Raw genomic sequence first — 21,880 nt, forward strand, 5'->3', positions numbered from 1 at the left:
GACGTAGAACGAAGTATAGCTAAATCAAACGCTACGTCCTACGTCATACGCCGGCATCCATCTCCCGTGAACGCGTGTCGACCGTTGCCGGAAGCCAGTTATTTTCGTTAACCATAAACGTAAAAGTCCATAAAGGTGCATCTATCCATGATAAAAGTGCATCTATCCATGATAAAAGTGCATCTATCCATGATAAAATTGCATCTATCCATCATAAAAGTGCATCTATCCATCATAAAAGTGCATCTATCCATCATAAAAGTGCATCTGTCCATCATAAAAGTGTATCTATCTATTTATGACGGATAGATGCACTTTTATCATGGATACTTGATGCACATTTATGGACTTAAAAACAGAAACGGCCATTCACTGCCATTATAAAGCTTGGAAGAGCCAGGACATTTTTTACAGGGATACTCCACTTTTTTTGGAAATAGGCTCATTTTACAGCTCCCCCAGAGTTAAACAGTTGAGTTTTACCGTTTTCGAATCCATTCAGCCGAAGTCCGGGTCTGGCGGTACCACTTTTAGCATAGCTTAGCATAGATCATTGAATCGGACAGGACCATTAGCATCTCTCTGAAAAAAATGACCAAAGAGTTTCGATATTTTTCCTATTTAAAACTTGACTCTTCTGTAGTTACATCGTGTACTAAGACCGACGGAAAATGTAAAGTTGCGATTTTCTAGGCTGATATGGCTAGGAACTATACTCTCATTCCTGCGTAATAATCAAGAAACTTTGCTGCCGTACCATGAGTCCAGCAGGCGTAATGATATGACGCAGCGCCTGAAAATAGTCCCCAGCTTGGTAACTTCCAACGTGACCGGGACTAAGTTTGTCTAATCTAATAGACCTATTTTCAGGCGTAATATCGAAACTCTTTGGTCATTTTTTTGAGACAGATGCTAATGGTCTTGTCTGATTCAATGATCTATGCTAAGCTATGCTAAAAGTGGTACCGCCAGACCCGGAGATTGGCTGAATGGATTCGAAAACGGTAAAACTCAACTGTTTAACTCTGGGGGAGGTGTAAAATGAGTATCCCTCTAATATAACTCAGATTCTATCCGTCTGAAAGAAGAATGTCATGTACACCTAGGATGACTTGAGGGAGAGTAAATCATGGGCTAATTTTCATTTTTGGGTGAACTATCCCTTTAACGTTTTGGCGGCGGTTGTCATGGCGACGGCGTTCACCTCGACGTCCTGAACGGTGCGCGGTTGTGCCTGACAGAGTGTGTTGAGCAGCACCAGAATCAGGCCCTCGATGTACTGAAGCGCCTCCTGCTGGGACGACAGCTTCGGGTGCACCTGATTCAGCACCTGAAACACACAAACATCAACATGTGGTCAAAACCCAGCGTTTAATGTTGTTTATGTGTGTATGTGGTGTTTTTAATCTGCTTTAAGACAAAGCATGTGTAAGTTCAAAAGTCGACACCATTGCTGAGTATTTCCTCCTTAAAACTGCAGTGAACCAAAGACAGTCTCAAACACACGCTTTGAAATCGCTGGTGTTTCTGACGTCACAAACTACCTTGTAACCAATCAGATCAACGTGTGATCGTCAACCAGTGGATCTCTGAGCTGAGCGAGTGAGTGGAGGCGGGGCTTATTTGCATATTCATAGAGCCGCGCATACTAAATGAGGCAAGGGTGTCGAGTTACATTCAAGATATTTTAAGGCATGAAGACATTTATTTCAAGGAAAAGACATTTAAATATGTAATTTTTATGATCAAAGATGAGTTTTAAGGGATAAAATGATTTACTACAGGGGGACTTTAATAATCTGAGCAACATCTACTTGTTGAAATAAAATAATCATTAACTGAAATAAAATAATATATTAAAAAAACTTAAACTTATTTTATTTCAGCCATTTAGTTTAACATGAAGTACTAAAAGAACTAAGTAACTAAAACTAACGGGAAAAAATTCTATACTGACAATATTAAAGGGTTAGTTCACCCAAAAATGAAAATTCTGTCAGTAATTACTCACCCTCATGTTGTTCCAACCATGTAAGTCTTTCGTTCATCTTCGGAACACAAATTAAGATATTTTTGATGAAATCTGACAGAATTTTGACTCCTCCATAGGCTTCCAGTGTGACCGAAACTCACCGGCCCAGAATAGTTATTAAAACATCGTTAAAATAGTCCAAGTAACTACAGTGGCACTACATTAAGTTTATCATGCGACGAGAATACTTTTTGTGCGCAAAAACAAACAAAAATAACGACTTTATTCCACTTTTCATTTCCATCTCTCTGGGCCTCGTAGTGTTTTTGCGCTGCGTGTCTGTGTTGCACGTCACCACGCATCACACACATGACCGGCGTCGGCCAATAGTGAGCCTACGTGGTGACGTGTAACACAGACGCGCTGCGCAAAAACACTACGCGAACCAACTAGACGTCCAGAGAGAAGGAAATGAATAGTGGAATAAAGTCGTTATTTTTGTTTGTTTTTGCGCACAAAAAGTATTCTCGTCGCTTGATATACTTAAGATTGAGCCACTGGAGTCACTTGGACTATATTAACGATCTCTTTAATAACTTTTCTGGGCCAGCAAGTTTCGGTCACACTGGAAGCCTATGGAGGAGTGAAACATGGCTCAGATTTCATCAAAAATATCTTAATTTGTGTTCCGAAGATGAACGAAGGTCTTACGCGGTTGGAACAACATGAGGGTGAGTAATTACTGACAGAATTTTCATTTTTGGGTGAACTAACCCTTTAAATCCAACAAAACAAACAAAAACTAATACAAAAATGACACCAAAAAAAATATTCATAAAAAAACTATAATAGTCTGATACTAAAATAACAAGTGTCTTTATTCTCCCTCCCACCAAAATGTGTGTGTGCGAGAGATCCATCAGCTCCCACCAATGAGATATTTTTATATGCGCAGCCTAATACAGCCAGAGACATACAGCATGTGAGGGATTGTGGGTATTCTAGAGAAGCTTGCCTGAGGACATCTTCCTGTTGAGACATCGTTCACGACACACACACACACACACACACACACACACACACACACACACACACACACACACACTCACACTCAGTTCCTCATGTCAAGTCTCAGTGTGTAAATGGGTTTCTGTGTGACATTCAGGGAAATCCTCAACACAAACTACCAAAGCTAACTAAACCACAGTAGTGATGGACAGCTGTCAATCAAAAACCATAACAAGCCTCTTCAAGCATCTGTCATACAGTAGATCATAGAAATGCAGAATCAGCAGCACTCATGATGCCATCGCATGTTCAGCAGCGACACAAAACGCTCGACTTCTCCACAGTTATGAGAGGAATTTTACTCTGAGAAACCACAGCTAGTACAGGCCTGCGTTCTCACTCACACACACACACACACACACACACTTTACCCTGCTGTACCACAGTACAGAATCCAGGCGCTGCAGTGACGACGTCAGACGCTCGAGTACACACACGGCCGGGTTACTGGGGCAAGAACAACCAACTCTGATTCATCAAGATCCAACTGAGCAAAAACTAACAATTAAGTGCATCATAAAAATATTAAATTAAAATAAATCATTGTAAAATAAAACAATCATTAAAAGTTGTTTGATCAAATATTTAAAATTAAAATAAGTAAAAAAAAATAAATAATCTAAATAAACCTTACTTATAATTAAATTATACAAATGTATATAAATGCATCATTTTAAAATAAGAAAAAAATTTAATTAAATTAAGTATTTTTTAAAATAAAACAAATCAAAATAAAACACTTATTAAAAGTTAATTCAATCAAATATGTTAAATTAAAATAATTAAATAATTTTAAAATAAATCTTACAAATAATTAAATTCAGATATACATGCATTTAAAAGAGAACTAAAAATAAAACTTTCTAATTAAATCATTAAAAAAGTAAAATATATATTTTTTTAAAGTACCACTTATTAAAAGAGTTAAAAATAAAACACATTAAAATTAAATTATTTTTAAAATACAAAACAAAATACTTTTAAAAAGTAAATTCAATCAAATATGTAAAATTAAAATAAGTAAATAAATTTATAAAAAAAAAAATTAAATTCTAATTCTAATATACATACATTTAAAATAGAACTTAAAATAAAATGTACTACTTAAATAATTTAAGTTTTTTATAAACACCACTTATTAAAAGAGTTTAAAAAATAAAACACTTAAGTTAATTAAATCATACAAATGTTAAAATGTAACTACATTATTTTAAAACAGGAACAATTAAAATAAAACTTACTTTGTTAAGCATTTGTTTAACAAATGTTAAAATGCAAAAAGAAATTAAATACAATTAAAAATGTTAAATGTTATTTAAAATGTTAAATAAATCTAAAATAAAAACACTTAGGCTACGAAAAGTAAATTCAGTCATAAATAAGTGAATTATTTTAAAATAAAATATCAAATTAAAGCACCAGATTAAATATATTATTTGTTGACTAGCATTAGCCAACATCAGAGAACTGTGAACATGTGAATGTGTTTTTAAATCACTAAAATATTACATTTTAAATCTGAGAGGGATTTAAGTAAATGAAGTAAATTTTGAACAAATCCACATGAAATCAAAGCCTCTGAACACATCAGAACATTATAAAGTGCGCACGGCTCCGGTTCTGTCTTCTGATTGGTCAATCCAGAGCTGATCTGCACCTGTAGAGACTGACTATTAGCCTTAGTTCACGAGCCACAACTAGATCTACTAGTGAAGACGCAAGACAACAAACAATCTGATCAAGGAAAGCGCCAGGCTGACCCGCGCCTGAAAGCACACACACGTCGACAGAGAGTTCAGCGTGGACGTTTTCCTTTTGCTTTCTGTTCCCATGCGCTTCAGACCTGGATCACATGCCTGACGCTTCATTCCCAGCATTCCTGTGGCGGCACTATGGCGTGCTGGTATTTAGTGGGAATGCACAGTACAGTATGCTGACAGTGTGTGTGTGTGTGAGTGTGTGTGTGAACAGTCTGTGAAAACAGCAACACACACAGTCAGCCTGTTCTCATTTACAATTCATGCAGCCACTTAAAACAGTCCTAATGTGCTTTTCCTCATGTTCATCATCTCTCTTCAGTGTGTGATGTTGCTGTTCGATCATGAAGAAGCTCCAGTTCTTCTCTATATCAGTGTCAGTGTTTCTGAACTCCTGAAACGCCTCCATTGTATCTTGAGTTTCTTCCAGGAACGAACACGTCACAATATTCCTCATTATAATAATTCATGCGCAGAATAAAGGGGCGGGGCCTGGTTGAGTTAGTCAGTAGTGTGTTAAACTGGCGGTTATGGAAAGGGGCGGGACATTTCCAAAACACGCTCGAAGCGCTCGACCAATCACAACACACTGCTCCGGCCGACCAATCAGAGCACAGTGTGCTTTTCAGAAGGAGGGGCTTCATAGAGACAGGAAGTAAACAGAGCGTTACTGACAGACTGGGAAGAGAGGAGCCGCAACAATGGAGAATATGAGGAGAATAATCAACATTCAAGTTCTAGTAGAGCCTAAAACTACATCAAGAGCATAATATGTCCTCTTTAAAGCATCTGTGCTGAGACATGGGAAAATACACACACACACCCATACAGTCTCACAGGAACCAGTATAACAATCTACATCATCATCATCATCACTGGTGCCGTTTAAGTCAATCATTCTAGTGCTCGTCGTGAAGAAACCAAACCTCTGACACTGAGTCCGGCAGCGATGATTAAAGACCTGCAGAGAAAGGGAAGCTACTGAAGCCCTTCTGGCTCTGATCCGCTGCGATCGCTCAAACGAGCCTCTGCTGGGCTGAGGTGTCCTTACAATCGACTGAACTCTGACGGGAACGAGACGCAAACACACACTCCAGCTCACGCCATCAGGACACCATCATCAGAAGATAGATAGATAGATAGATAGATGATAGATGATAGATAGACAGACAGACAGAACTACGATAGATAGATGATAGATAGATAGATGATAGATAGATGATAGATAGATAGATGATAGATAGATAGATAGATAGATAGATAGATAGATAGATGATAGATAGATAGATAGATAGATAGATAGATAGATAGATAGATAGATAGATAGATGATAGATAGATGATAGATAGATAGATGATAGATAGATAGATAGATAGATAGATAGATAGATAGATAGATAGATAGATAGATAGATAGATGATAGATAGATAGATAGATAGAAAACACTGTTTTCACGATTCCCAAATTTATGACTCTTCAAATTATAAATGTAAGACTTTTCTTATGACATTGAAGACTTTTTATGGCCTAAATGTGATCCACTGGATGTAAGTGTTCTGAGGCTCCGCAGGGCCCGTTCGAGACAGCAGAACCGCTGAGCAGAGGAGAGACTGAGAGTGAACAGACGGAGGACAGACCAGCCAGTTCTGGAGCTTTGCTGTTGCTATGGATTCAAAGTCACAGAAAGCAGCAAGAAAGCTGCCAAGCACAACAGTGTGAGTGTGTGTGTGTGTGTGTCGTCTCGTCCTCCACAGACGCTGAAACTGCAGCCAGCAGGACGCCATTTTGGATCTGCACACAGCCGAGACGCTGGATTCTGATTGGCCGATCACAGATCTCAGCTCTCGTGTGTGTTTCTCCTGAACACCTGCAGCTCAATCAAACTCTCTTCATATTCATATCTGAGAGTATCTCGATTTATTATCCACCGATAACACATTTTCAGTAAATATTGTGTATTCAGTCGTGACGCACATCACCAAATAATAATTAGACTTGTTATAAATCAAACAAAACCTCACAGGTCTCATAATTCTCAATATCACCACATATCAAATTAATAACTCCAATAACCTACAACTATAAGCACGTCCAAGTTTATCTGCACACATTCAGATCGCTCATGATATACACAATCAATGAAGAAAAAAGTGTTTATATCCTCGCAAATAATATTTATACTATCGCACAGTGATATATATAAAGTTGATATGCAAATTTCTTCACATACAGTACTCAAGTAAAGAGATATATATATGTTATATAGCAAATCTTGGCTGCTTGATTGTTTATATCATCACTAAAGTTAACTATATCATTGTACACATCTCTATAAAGTTGAATAATAAGCAAGTCTAACTTTATCTGCATACAGTCTTCTCATGTAAAGCACTATAGCAAATCTCACAATCTCGCTTGTACCGTCAACTCATTTATGACAAGTCAGAATTATGAGATTAAGTGTCAAAATTATGATTTTACAGTATCAAGTCATAATTACAACAAAAAGTTTAAATAATGACCTTTAGTCATGAGATGAAAAGAAATTATGACTTAGAAATTACAGCATATTATATAGTCAGAATTATAAGAAAAATTATAAAATTATGACATTCTATGAGAATTAGGACTTGAAATGAAAAGTAGAATATCATAAATATGATGTGGTATGTCATAATTTTGACCATCGCATCATAATCATGTCTTTTCATGTAATTATTGCTACTCTTTAGGTCGTAATATTGACTTTTCATCTTTCAAATATGACTTAATGTGTCATAATTTTGAGTATCACATCATAATCACGTCTTTTTATGTAATAATTTCGACTCTTTAGGTTATAATATTGCCGTTTCATCTTTTAAATCTGACTTTATATGTGTCATAATTTTGACTATCATATCATAATCATGTTCTTATGTCATTATTTCGACTCTTTAGGTCGTAATATTGACGTTTCATCTTTCAAATATGACTTACTATGTCATAATTTTGACTAATTGCATCATAATCATGTCTTATATATGTCATCATTTCTCTTTAGGTCACAACATTGACGTTTCATCTTTCAAATATGACATAGTACGTCATAATTTTGACCATCGCATCATAATCATGTCTTTTTGTGTGATTATTGCTACTCTTTAGGTCATAATATTGACGTTTCATCTTTCAAATATGACTTATGTCATAATTTTGACTATCGCATCATAATCATGTCTTTTTATGTAATAATTTCGACTCTTTAGGTTATAATATTGCCGTTTCATCTTTTAAATCTGACTTTATATATGTCATAATTTTGACTATCATATCATAATCATGTTCTTATGTCATTATTTCGACTCTTTAGGTCATAATATTGACGTTTCATCTTTCAAATATGACTTATGTCATAATTTTGACTATCACATCATAATCACGTCTTTTTATGTAATTTTTCGACTCTTTAAGTTATATTATTGACGTTTCATCTTTTAAATCTGACTTATTATATGTCAAATTTTCATATCATAATCATATTCTTATGTCACAATTTCGAAGTTGTCAGTCATAATAAAGATTTACCAAAGCATGTTCATCTCTTATGTGTCTTGCACGCATTATATCGGTCACTCGCTCTTCAGATATCGGCACTCAGATAAGAGTGTGTTATCAGTATCGGCCGATGATAAAGATCAAAGCACTGGCAACGACAAGGTCATGGGTTCGATTCCCAGGAACACGTGATCTGATACAATGTAGATCTTTATTGCAATGCAAGTCCCTTTGGATAAGAGCATCGGGCATGTGTGAAGTGTGACTGACAGCTGTCTCACCTTGTTGAGTGACGGCACCAACAGTCCTCTCCATTTGGGCGCGTTCTCCTCACTGTAGAAATCATACTGGAAGGGCGCAGCCTGCATGACTGTGTGTGTGTGTGTGTGTGTGTGTGTGTCACATCCACCTGATCTCACACACCGGCTCAAAGCATCCAGCCAGAGGAGGAGGAGGAGGAGGAAGAGCACACCTGCTTAATGTGACCATTTCATCCTCCAGACAGTCCGTCAGGCATGTGTTATCGATCAGATACCGATCAGATGTGTGTATCAGTGCGCGCGCATCTCCTCAGGGCTCCTCTGTTATCGATCAGATATTGATGAGGTATCGATCAGTCTGATCAGTGACTCCAGTCACAGAGCGCATCTGTTTTCAGGACACTCGCTGTTTTTGATGCTAATGCGTGTGTTTTGATCAGATCTCAGTGTTTTATTGATCCGCGTTCATTCGGGCGGTTCATGAACATGCGCAATAAAACGCCTCCAAAAACTCTCTGCTCTCGGCGCGTTTCGCGTCAGTCGCTCCACACGCGCCGCGACGAACACACGAGCATCTGATGAAGCGCAAAAGTCCAAACCGAGAGGAAAAACTGAAGGTAGAAAAGAAAGATTCTCTCCGCGGTTTGAAAGAGACGAAGCAAAAACACTGAGCGTGTGATGACGCAATGACGCACGGCGACGCAGACGAAACTAACAGAGCGCCGGGACGCAGATCGCAGATCACTCCCGTCACCCGGAAAGCAAAACATAATACGTATAAAATAATACATAATAAGGATATATCAAATTGAACAAGTATAATAATATATAATATTAAATATATATTAAAAAACAAAAAGTTTCTAAAATTTTGAGAAATAGAAATTGTTTGGATATACAGCTTGATTTTGTTTTTTAAAAATACAGATTTTTTGTTACTAAATGTATTTTTTTTTGTTTTTTTTTAGAGTGCGATGACGCAATGACGCACGGCGGCCGCAGACAAAACTAACAGAGCGCAGAGACGCAGATCACTCCGTCACCAGGAAAATACAACATAGGAGTAGCACAATAAATGTGGCAATTTTTCAAATATAGAACGTATATTACAATTTAAAAAAAAAAAAAAACATTACAAAACTAAAAGTGTGTGCTCACAGTTTTACAGCTCTACGATATTTTTAGAAATGACAATTGTTTTGGATATATGCTTGATTTTGTTTTCGAAAACAATAGTCGCTTCGATTACTAAATTAGTTTAATCTCTGGCTTTTTTCATGTTTTTTTATGTCATTTTTTAAAACAAATTAATGAGGGTTTCCTGGATATTTACCCACAATAATGATATTATGTTTACCACCTGTGACGTCTTTCTTGAGAAACCATTGAGTTATTTGAAATACATATTCTTGGCTGTGTGGCAATATTACTAACGATAATTAATATTATAAAAATACAAATAAATAAAAACTTCAGCGTGAATGTGATCACGTGACGACGAGCAGCTGCGGCGCGCGCCAGTGACGTCAGCGCGCGTCTGGCGGGAATCTGACGGTTCGCGGGGTATCAACAAACTCCCGAAGCGTTTCATTCACATTTATTCGACCATTAAGAGATTTATTCTGCTTATTCTCGTCCATCGGTCGTGTCAGCTGTAGTGAGAGCGTCTATCCTCCTCTAGTGGAGCGCGTGTGTTCTGCTGTGCTGTTTATACCGGTGGAGATATGCAGGCGTTTTTGAAAGGACCTTCCTCACAGAGTGTTAAAGCTCAGAAACCTTCCTCATCTTCATCTTCATCAGGTGGAGAGAAGAAGCAGAGAGCACTTCCCTGGGTGGAGAAATAGTGAGACTTCATCATATCTAAATAAACGCTCAGTGTTCATGTGATCTGACTGAGAGTTATTGATATATCATATCAGCAAACGTTAAAAAATGAATCTGAATTATGCATGTGTTCATAGTTGACCTCAGATTTCACCTGTTCATGTTTTTTATCTCTATAGCAGACCGAAGTGTGTGGATGAAGTGGCCTTTCAGGAGGAGGTGGTTGCAGTACTGAAGAAATCTCTAGAGGGCGCTGATGTGCGTGAGGCGAAGCATCAATGTCACATGTCAATTTTATTTATGTAGCATTACATCGGTAATCATTAGCATCGGTATCAGTATCATATCGAAACGAAAAAAAAGTGGTATCGCCCATCCCTAGTGAGTTGTGATCATTACAACTCACTAGGGATGGGTGATACCACTTTCTTTTTTTTTTTTCGATATGATACCGAATACCAATACTTTCAATGCCAGTATCGCCGATACCGATACGATACCTCAAAACTGAACTTTAAAATAAAAAAATCTTTAATTATTTAATTAGTAAGAGTACAATGGGTACTGATACCCACTTAACATTTATATTTGAAAGGCATTTTAACATTCAATACTATGCAAGCTTGTTTCTGCCACAAAATAAAACTTTATGACTTTATTTCTCAGAATTGCAATATAAAGTCAGAATTGCGTGTTATAAAGTCAGAATTGTGAGATACTTTATATCTCACAATTCTGACTTTATAACACATAATTGCGACTTTATATCTCGCAATTCTGACTTCTTTTCTCAAAGTTCTCACAGTTGTGAGATATAAAGTCCAATTCTAAGGAAATAAAATTAGTTTATTCCGCGGCGGAAACGAGCTTCCATACAATACGCCTTAATTGGAATTTATTAGATTTTTTTGTTTTGTTTACGCATGGTTAAGAAGTTTACTTGTAGTTGTAACCATGGAAATCTACAAAATATTATAGGCCTAACTGAACTATGGTCATTATAATGTCACTGTAATATCTATATTTTTATCTCGACGTCAGTAAAAAGTCATATTCCACTCTCTGTTCCAGTGTTATTACCGTAAACTAAATGTATATATGAAAAAAGTACATTAATTATAACTAGATGAGTGAAGTTTGTGAATAAACTTTGATGTTGGCTTGACAAAGCCTTATCTGATAGTTTGAAATAACTTAAAAACATTGCTAGCGTGGTTTAACATGTTGTTAGCATTAAAACAGTGGTAGCTTGATTAGCATGTTGTTAGCATGATTTAACACATTAACGTGTTTTAGCATGCTGTTAGCATGTTGCTAGCATCATTTAGCACAGTGCTAGCATGTTTTTAACATAATTTATCACAGAGAGCTAGCATGTTTTAACATTTTGTTAGCATTTTTTAATATGTTGTGTTAGCATGATTTGACATGTTACTACCATGATTTAATGTTTTAACGTTATCAAAATTGAACATGTTGCTAGCATGATTAAGCACAGTCCTAGCATGATTTAACACGTTGCTAGCATGTTTTAAAATGTTGTTAGCATGGTTTAACACATTGTTAGTATGAATTGGTATGTTGCTGCTACCATGATTTAGCATGTTGTTGGCATGTTTCTGTCATTTTGTGACACGTTGCTAACATAATTTAACACAGTGTTAACATGAATTGGTATGTTGCTAGCATGAATTAACATGTTTGCTAACATGATTTGGTATGTTGCTTCTATGATTGAACATGTTGCGGGCATGTTAGTGTAATTTACTACCTGGCTAGCATGAATTGGCATGTTGCTACCATGTTTTAGCATGTTGTTAGCATGATTTGGTGTTTTGCCAAGGGAACATTTCCAATTTTTATTTAGAAGTACTTCAAATTGCATTTCAAGGTACATTTCAATTTACATTCTTATCAGTTCTTGCTTTCCCTGGGAATCGAACGCATGACCTTGGCGTTGCAAGCGCCATCGCTCTACCGTTTGAGCTACAGGAAAGCTAACAAAATTACTAAACCTGAAATAAAACTTTATAAAAACAAAGAAATTAAATTAAAACGCAACAAAATAAGAATCTGACTGAAGACTGTAATGGCGTAATGATGATGTGCTCTGTCCTCACAGCTGCCCAACCTGCTGTTCTATGGGCCGCCTGGAACAGGAAAGACGTCCACCATCCTCGCGGCGGCCAGAGAGCTTTATGGGTAAGATCTGCAGAATGACAATGCTGATGCGTGTTGAGATTCAGACGCGCGTGTGCTAATATCCTCTTGTTGTGCTTTAGGCCGGAGCTGTACCGACAGAGAGTGCTGGAGCTCAACGCGTCTGATGAACGAGGGATTCAGGTGGTGCGCGAGAAGGTGAAGAACTTCGCCCAGCTGGCGGTGGCCGGCTCGCGAACCGAGTGAGTTACGCCGCGAATAAACACAACGACTTCCCACCGATTAGGGTTGGGGATCGAATACTTGTTATAAAATGAATTTCGATTCCTCTTATCGATTCCTTTGTGAGCATTTCAATATGACTTTAAGCGCGAGACGTTTTCAGTGTTGCACACGTGTATCAGTATATTGGATCCGTGCAGCTCTTAAAGTGACAGCAGCATAATATTCCTGCTCTATAATAACACTAATATTCCTGCTCTATAATAACACTAATCAAACAACCAAAGACAGAGAAAATTCAATTGTTCTTGACTGAATAACATTTGTAACTATATTATTAATAATTGAAACAGGGTGGCCGCGGGTCCTTAAAAAGTCTTAAAATGTCTTAAATTAAGTTTTCCTAATAAAAGGCCTTAAAAAGTATTAAAATGTCTTAAATTCAGATTCGATAGGTCTTAAATATTTCTGGTCACGTTACCGCTAAAATTTCTCCAGTCTGACGGACCTAATGTCCGTCAAATAACCAAGCATCGAATCGCGAGAATGATTCAGATTTTATTACATAAACAGTTATTGATAATGATAATGTAGGCTTTTTCTGGTAACGCCGTTTCGTTATTTCAAATGTAGGCGCGTTGCGCGTGGCAAGCGCGCTCATAATGTAAGAGACGCCGGCGCGACCACAACATTGCCCAACATCAAATGGCAAACGTAAAATGCAACCGGAACGAAACTGCTCGTTATTGTGTGGTTGAAGGACCGTTTATTAGTTTGGACCAGTGCAGCGCGAGCCGATCGTGATCATGCGACACTGTTACTACACAGCGCTAATAAGAGATGCAGTAAAGAAAGCATTTTAATTCGCCACAGAACTGACAGAAGTAATAACATCGCTGCGAGATCTCGTGAGACGCATTCATATTTCTCCGTTATTAACGGATCAAACAGCGCTGACGTGGAAACCTGGAAGAAACACTGTGCCATGAATGAACTATCAGTGTCCACAGATCAGCAACATTCACCATGGATTTACTATAGTAACACTAACTGCAACCATAGAAGTTTGGCAGGAATAGTAGGCTATAATGCCTTCAAGTAACATGTCGATTTTATTTTGACATTATGAATACAATTGCTGCCCTCAAATGTTAATCAGAACTAAAATAAACCTTTGTTTATAACTACTACAATATGACATTTCATTTTTTCCAAGGAGTTGTTTTGTTTTATATGCTCCTAAGAAGAGTCAATTATAGCTCTAGAATTGCTCAAAGTAAAAAAAAATCATACTTTATGATGTTAGTTTTAATATAAAAAATAATAAATTTAAATCAAGGAAATTTCTCTGGCATTTATTTCTTTATGCTGTATCAAAAACGTACCGAACCGAACCATGACACAAGTGTATCGTATCGAACTGAACCGTGAATTTTGTGAACCGTTACACCCCTAATATATACGCATGTAATATAATGTGTATTTCCATCACAGGTTTGGTCTTAAATTTCATTCAAAGTGGCATTAAAAAGGTCTTAAAAAGTCTTAAATTTAACTTGTTCATATCTGTAGACACCCTGTGAAACGTTGGTTTTCATGCTAAAAGTTCATAATATAACATATAATCTAGTATTTGTCAATAAAAAATTATAAAATATTATCCTCTAAAAATTATTGTGTGTATATATATATATATATATATATTATCCTCTCAAATATATCTTTTTATCGCTTTTTTTATTACATTACATATTTTAGTAGTTATCATAAATTAGGTATCATTTGAAAGCTTATGATCTCAGAATTCATCCTGTGAAAACCGTTTTGAAATTGGACATTGCGTTACCATAGAAACGGTACTCTAAATTATTTTATCAGGCTCCTCCCCTTTTGGGCATCATTATGTTTCATAATTTATGATCAAAATCTTTTCTAATCTTGACAGAACACATATTGTCAGAAAGGTCTGAGTCTCAAGGTTCCATATTTTGTGACAGAAGTGTTATTTGGACAGAAATGTATTAATTTGTTATGGCAGAATGCATACAATTAAATTCAATGGAATTCAATGTCACCCGGTGGCTATTTCTGGTATTACGCCTAAACAAAATCTCATGGGAACTTCAATTTTTGTGATATCAACTTCAAATTTAGAACACGACTTCGTTAGATATATGGCTTTGATTTTATAGTAAAAATATTTTGTAAAATATATATTTTATATAAAAGAAAAAATATTAAATAAATTATATTTGATTTAATGTAAATTTAAACTTCCATAACTTTTTCATACTTAAATCTTTTGAAGTGCTATTTTTTTCGCTTTAAAACAAGACCAAACTTAGGTCTATACTCCAAAGCATTCTTGAATTACAACCATTTAAGCTTGAAAAGTGCATTTTAATGTCCATTCTCAAAAAGGGGGGTGACAGTTAAGGGGTTAATGTATATATTATTTATGAAGTGCAGTGTTATTGTACATTTGATTACAGTTTCTGTACCTGAACACCTGAAAATCTTAAAACACTGTTTATTTCAATCATATCAATGTTCAGCTGTATCTGTTTGTTGTGATTACTTATTTAAATGTTTTAATTACTGAGTGTTTATTGTCTTCAATAATGCTCTACATTTATATAAGTTCGGCTAGTTGTTTTTCTATGGTGGTTTTAAACCGCATGCTAACGTTCCTTGAGTAAGAGTTCTTTATCCTGTTGATTTCTGTTCATGATATTCAATTAAATGTTGTTGTTGTTGTTGTTGTTTTCATAATTGGAATCAAAATTAGGAAATCAATAAGCAGAATCGAAATAAAATTCAAACGATCCCCAACACCGCCGATCGAGTGTTTCTGAACGCAAGCTTTTCCTCTCTGAATCCCAGCGGGAAACCTTGTCCGCCGTTCAAGATCATAATCCTGGACGAGGCGGATTCCATGACCAGCGCGGCTCAGGCGGCGCTCAGACGCACGATGGAGAAGGAGTCTCGAACCACGCGGTTCTGTCTCATCTGCAACTACGTCAGCCGGTCAGTGTGAACGACGCGAACGCTCAAACCCGCCGCGAGCTTCTTCTGCTAACTCGCTAACTCCCGCTTGTTTCTGCAGGATCATCGAGCCGTTGACCTCCAGATGCTCCAAGTTCCGCTTCAAACCGCTGGCCGATGACATTCAGCAGGAGCGACTGCTGGAGATCTGCGGGAAGGAGAACCTCAAGTACAGCAAAGATGTAAATCAAGCAGTTAATCATTACCCATGAAACAGGGCTTTCTGTAGTCGCTGCTAATACCAGTGAAATGTTGCGTCTTACTGACTAGCACATCTGATTGGCCATTGCGTTCATGCACTTAACATGTGATCGTCAACCAGTGGATCTCTGAGCTGAGTGAGTGGAGGCGGGGCTCATTTGCATATTCATAGAACCGCGCATACTAAATGAGGCAAGGGTGTCGAGTTACATTCAAGATATTTTAAGACGTTACGATTTTTTTTTTAAAGGGAAAAAAAAACATTTAAATATGTCATTTTGGTGAGTTTAAGGGCCCTTTCACACCTACCTTGTTTGGTCCGGATTTTCAGACTTTTCAGTTTGGTCCGAATCAAAATTACAGGTGTGAAAGCTCCCCCGGACCACGGTCCGGACCAAACAGACGAAATTTGGTCCGACGAAAAGAGGTGGTCTCGGTCCGGATCAAACTGAGCAAAGGTTTGGTTCGTCTCTAGTGTGAAAGCATTTTCTGTATGGTTCGGACTTTCAGACTATTTACAGGAAGTTCCGGTGGTTCCCGCGTAGCCTAAACAACTGAAGAAGAATATTTATGTGCAGATCTGTCAGTCCTGCCCACCGCATTTCTTCCAGCTGATTCAAACGCGCGCGCGCGTACACACACACACACACACACACACACACACACACACACACACACATTTTTCCTGCGTCCTGCCGGCGACGATAAAATGTTCGCAAACCGAGGATGTTCGTTTGGCGAATTTGAACTCGCCTCGAGTATAGTCGGTGCTGCAGGGAGTGCCGTAATAATAACAGTATAGTGGCAACGATATGCGTCTGTTCATTCATTCTTGTCAAAGTTACCCGCCGAATTGACAACACACTGACGTCAGACGCACGTCCGTTTACAAACCAATCAATGTCAAGATGCAGCCCATATAGATGATGACGACAGGACGCAAGTACGTAATGTAATTGCAATGTGAAACCAAACCAAAACTAACCAAATGTATCAAAACATGACCTTTGGTTCGGACCTTGGTGCGGACTTTCAGGTGTGAAAACGCCCTTAGTCTCGGTCCGGATCAAACTGAACAAAGGTTTGGTTCGTTTCTAGTGTGAACGCATTTTCTGTTTGGTTCGGACTTTCAGACCATTTACAAGAAGTTCCGGTGGTTCCCGCGTAGCCTAAACCACTGAAGAAGAATATTTATGTGCAGATCTGTCAGTCCTGCCCACAACGTGTCTTCCAGCTGATTCACACACACACACACACACTTGTCCTGCGTCCTGCCGGTGACGATAACATGTTCACACAACGAGGACGTTCATTAGCCTCGAGTATAGCTGGAGCTGCAGGGAGTAATGCCGTAATAATAAAAGTATAGTGGCAACGATATGCGTCTGTTCATTCATTCTTGTAAAAGTTATTCGCTTAATTGACAACACGCTGACGTCAGACGCACGTCCGTTTACAAACCAATCAATGTCAAGATGCAGCCCACATAGATGATGACGACAGGACGCAAGTACGTCATGTTCTTTAGTGCGCTCGCATAATTGCAATGTGAAACCAAACCAAAACTACCCGAATGTATACAATGTATCAAAACATGAACTTTGGTGCGCACTCTCAGGTGTGGAAACGCCCTAAGGGATGCAATTATTGTCTACGGGGGACTTTAATGTTAGAACCTTGTCTGTTTTTGCTTTATTTTGCAAGAAATCCAAAGTATACATTCCCGTTTACACCTGGTGTTTCAATCCGTCTCTTTTGTCCACTTTCAAACACTTCTGTCCTGATTTCTTCAAGGGGAGGGTCTATTTGGGGGAACGTAAGGGGGATTTACATAAGAATGCTACAGGAGATGACAAAAACATATGTAGAGCAGCAGCCGCAAGACCAGCCGAACGCAGTGAGTGTGTGTTAGCAATCAGGAATAGTGAGAGAACATTGTGCTTGGTACGTTTTTCATCTTCAAACCAAACTTGGGTCTTCAGCCGACAGTGTTTAAACCCCGTCTGGCTAGCACGCTTCCGTAATGTGTAGCTCAGTTGGCGTCATTTCTGGCTTTTCGAACGCTTTCGACCACATGAGCGTTTACACGAAAGCAATCCGGTCGAGAGCATCTTTGACTTCCTCTGGAAGTGGTTGAAAGTGGACAAACTCAAAATGTTTTAGTCCCCATTTATATTTAGTGTCCTGTCGACCAAAGAACATCTTAATACCAGGTGTAAATATGGCCATAAAGGAGAATTTCTAAAAGAGAAATGTGGGAGGAGCTTGAGTTTGTTGTTTAGACCGCGAGAGGCGTCTCTCAGTTAAGCTTACACTACTCATGCGTCGGGTCAGAGGTCATGCGTCACTGTTCTGCCGCAACTAGACTCTGTTACCGGAAGCCAGTGATTATAGTTGATAAAGTTATAAATATGGATATTTTCCTTGGCTTCAGAAGGCCTTTATTAACCCCTGGAGTCGTATGGATTACTGTTAAGATGGACGGATGCGCTTTTTTGGGCTTCAAAATCTCAGGCTCCATTCACTCCCAACTAAAGCTGGGAAGAGCCAGGATATTATCTAACAGAACTCCGATTGTGTTTGGCTGAAAGAAGTCGTGTACAACTAGGATGGCTTGAGGACGAGTAAATCATGGGATAATTAAACATTTTGGGTGAATTAACCCTTTAAAGCACAAGCTCTCTTTAATGGAGTAAATATTTTAATGTGTGTGTGTGTGTGTGTGTGTGTGTGTGTGTGTGTGTGTGTGTGGAAGGGAATCGATGCTCTGGTGAAGGTGTCAGATGGAGATCTCAGGAAAGCCATCACGTATCTCCAGAGCGCCGCGAGACTCAACGCCGAGCGGGAAATCACTGAACAAATCATCGTCGAGATCGCCGGGGTGAGTGAGCGTGCCGGACGGAGACCGAGACTCTTAATAAACCGGCCCTAAACTCTACTTTCTTTTCAAGGTGGTTCCACCCAAAGTGATTGAAACGCTCCTCCAGATCTGTTACAAGGGCGCCTTTGAGAAGCTGGAGGTCGCTGTGAAGGTGAGACTGAAAACACACACTGTTGACAGGGTTCGTGCAAGTGCTTAAATGCGGGAAGTTCTTGAATTTGAAGTCCTGGAAAACCCTTGAAAACAATATATGTGAAATTACTGTTTCATTTTATAGAGTAAACAATCTTTTCACACTAAATTAAAGCTGCCGTCTGTCTGATATAGATATAGATATTGATATAGAGGCATTTTGAATGGCTATGAGTGTGATATTGCTCATATAAATATAAAGTATATGATACAGCTTTCATTCTTCAGCTCAATCATATATTAATGGGAGAAAAAAATCAGTTTTAACAAGGAAAGCGATATCTTTGTCATAGTATCCCTTCAACGGTTAAAGTTACCACAGTCACTGCATCTGCTGCACTTTATCTGTACCATTTTGTTTATTGGTTTATTTTTGTTTATTTACCTTTTTTTATTATTTAAAAGACACAAATATTGTTTGATAAATGAGATCTCTGATTGAAGTCCTTGAAAACCAAAAAAGTAGTGCTTGAAAAGTTTACAGCATCTGTGCGAACCCTGCGTTTAAGAGCTCATTATTGTGCTCATCAAACTCTCAACTCAGATGTATTATGTTACAAAATATTCTTCTTGCTTAAAAATCCTTAAATCAAGACACGTTTACTTAAAGGGATACTTCACCTCTGGAAAGATGAATGTGTATTTAAATTGGGTCATTTATGTAGTAGAAATGTGAAATTATTTTTGAATTTGGAGCCTTCCAGACTGAGAAAAGCCAGAAAATGTATTTTTGGCTCATGTGGATGAAAGACAACAACTCCCAGAATGCACTTGCTTCGCTGCCCTACGAGGCCACTCCCAAGCCACGCCTACCGGTTACAGAGGGCAGCTACTGGTTGACTCGAAACTGAAAAGACGCCGTTATATCGTGAGTCTCCGTGACGACTGACGAGTCTGCCCGGGATTTCGAGATCGCCCAAAACGGCTTTTGCGTTCTACAGTCGCCATTCATCATGTTGACTGTGGCGAGCAGGACGAGGCTGAGGGTCGCGGGAGAACGGGGCGCGGCCGGTGGCGGGATTACTGATGAGCCACACCTGTGAGACGCAGCGGTCTCGTATCTCTCACGGAGGAGCGGGAATCTTCTTAGCAATGCTAAAACGCACATCAACCGATCACTTGTTTAGCGTTCATGTAAACACTACATTCAGATTCACCAATCGGAATGAATTCAGTTAGATTGAAACAAAAGGTGTGCATGTAAACAATGAATGGCGACTGCGGAAAGCAAAAGCCGAATCCCGGACATTTTGGATGATCTCGACGGCCGGACATGTCCGAGAAAAAGAGGGTGGTAACCCCTACTACTCAGCTTTCTCCACAGAACAAGAGCCTGCTAGCTTAGCTTCCAAAGAAAGATGGCTGACACTCTGTGTACATTCTGTGAGTGAGATCCCTCTATGGGCAGGTTGAACACATGCGGGACAGCTCCCCCTACTGGCTGGAGTCTCTCGCCTCTGGCCAAAAAATCTTCAGATGATGCGAAATGACGATTTTTGCGTCATCGGAGGATTTTTTTCCAGACAAAAAATACATAAATCTCTGGGACATGAGGGAGGGAAGCACGGTCATTAGAAAACACTACAGGTTTTCTACTAATACAAAGCTTAATGCTAAATCCTGAAGTATCCCTTTAATGCAACGTTTTTTTTTTGTGCAAATTTGTTAGTTTTTAATAAATTTTACAATAACCGACTTAATATCCCTAATATCCATTTTGCTTCTCCAGTAAATGTATCTTGATTTAAGAATGTTTATATCTTTATAAAGATACTGAGGAAGAACATCATGTTTTCTGCGTCTCTAAACCGTAAACTCATAAAGTCTTGATTTGTGCAGGATCTGATCGATCAGGGATTCGCCGCAAACAACGTTCTCAACCAGTTACATGACATCATCATCGAAGAGAAGCTGAACGACAAACAGAAATCTGTCATCGCAGAGAAGATGGCCGTAAGTCAACAGAGACTCCACGCTGAAATGAGAGAGTTGAACGTTTTCTTGTCCTGTTCAGTGGAAATGTATGGAAGCTTGTTTCCGCCACAGAATAAAACATTTTAAAAGATAATTGCGACTTTTTATCTCACAATTGTAAGTTTACATCTCGCAATTCTGACTTTATTTCTCACAATTGTGTGTTATAAAGTCAGAATTGCGAGATATAAACTTTATATCAAAGTTTATTTCTCACAATTCTGACTTTAAAACACGCAATTGGGAGAAAAAATGTCAGAATTGTGAGATTAAAAAGTCACAATTACCTTTATTGTGGCGGAAACAAGCTTCCATTGAAATGTTTGTTTTGTTGAAATCACATGTTCTGATCTGTCTTTCAGGAGGTGGATAAGTGTCTGGCCGACGGCGCTGACGAGTATCTGCAGTTATTGAGTCTCGGCTCGGTCATCATGCAACAGGCGGCACAGAACACCTGAGCCGACCAATCAGCAGCTCCGTTACACTTCAGCTGACCAATCACACATGGCTGCCTAGATTGCTGTTTACAACTTTTTGTACATTTGAAATATGTAATTAAAACATTTCTTTCCTATATATATATATATATATATATATATGTTGTGGGGTGTTTTTTTAAAACATTTTATATTTTTATTCAAATATTTAGGATGTGCTGCCATAGTTATCAACTCCCTGAAACGCCTCCATTGTATCTTGAGTTTCTTCCGGGAACGAACACGTCACAATATTCCTCATTATAATAATTCATACGCAGAATAAAGGGGCGGGGCCTGGTTGAGTTAGT

The 21,880-nt window shown here is 38.3% G+C and overlaps 2 protein-coding genes across 4 annotated transcripts in view; one reads left to right on the forward strand and one right to left on the reverse strand.

Moving 5' to 3' along the window:
* sos1 (son of sevenless homolog 1) overlaps window positions 1–9,297 on the reverse strand; it is a 64,620-nt gene extending 55,323 nt beyond the window's left edge. For 2 of the 3 annotated variants that reach the window (XM_084395107.1, XM_084395106.1), the window contains exons 1-2: window positions 8,616–9,279; window positions 1,205–1,330 (exon numbers count right to left, since the gene is read on the reverse strand). In XM_084395107.1, coding sequence (XP_084251233.1) covers window positions 1,205–1,330; window positions 8,616–8,702 — 213 coding nt within the window. In that variant the 5' untranslated portion in view covers window positions 8,703–9,279. Of the gene's footprint in view, window positions 1–1,204; window positions 1,331–8,615 lie in introns of all 3 variants that reach the window. The other variant, XM_084395105.1, reaches the window with a different exon arrangement.
* A 270-nt stretch (window positions 9,298–9,567) lies between these two features.
* On the forward strand, window positions 9,568–21,675 carry rfc4 (replication factor C (activator 1) 4). Its single transcript, XM_084395153.1, has 10 exons — window positions 9,568–10,437; window positions 10,598–10,676; window positions 12,541–12,620; window positions 12,701–12,820; window positions 15,684–15,827; window positions 15,907–16,027; window positions 18,802–18,927; window positions 18,998–19,078; window positions 20,959–21,072; window positions 21,456–21,675. The coding sequence occupies exons 1-10, from the start codon at window positions 10,319–10,321 to the stop codon at window positions 21,549–21,551; spliced, it is 1,080 nt and encodes a 359-aa protein (XP_084251279.1). The 5' UTR covers window positions 9,568–10,318; the 3' UTR covers window positions 21,552–21,675.
* The last annotated feature ends 205 nt before the right edge of the window (window positions 21,676–21,880 follow it).

The sequence above is a fragment of the Rutilus rutilus genome (genome assembly GCF_951802725.1).
Source record: "Rutilus rutilus genome assembly, chromosome: 22".
NCBI classification, from domain to species: domain Eukaryota; kingdom Metazoa; phylum Chordata; class Actinopteri; order Cypriniformes; family Leuciscidae; genus Rutilus; species Rutilus rutilus.

Coding starts and splice junctions, on each gene's coding strand:
- rfc4 (XM_084395153.1), top strand. CDS start 10,319: ATGCAGGCGTTTTTGAAAGGACCTTCCTCACAGAGTGTTAAAGCTCAG. Junction 10,438..10,597: donor CTTCCCTGGGTGGAGAAATA/GTGAGACTTCAT, acceptor TTATCTCTATAG/CAGACCGAAGTGTGTGGATG. Junction 19,079..20,958: donor AGCTGGAGGTCGCTGTGAAG/GTGAGACTGAAA, acceptor TGATTTGTGCAG/GATCTGATCGATCAGGGATT.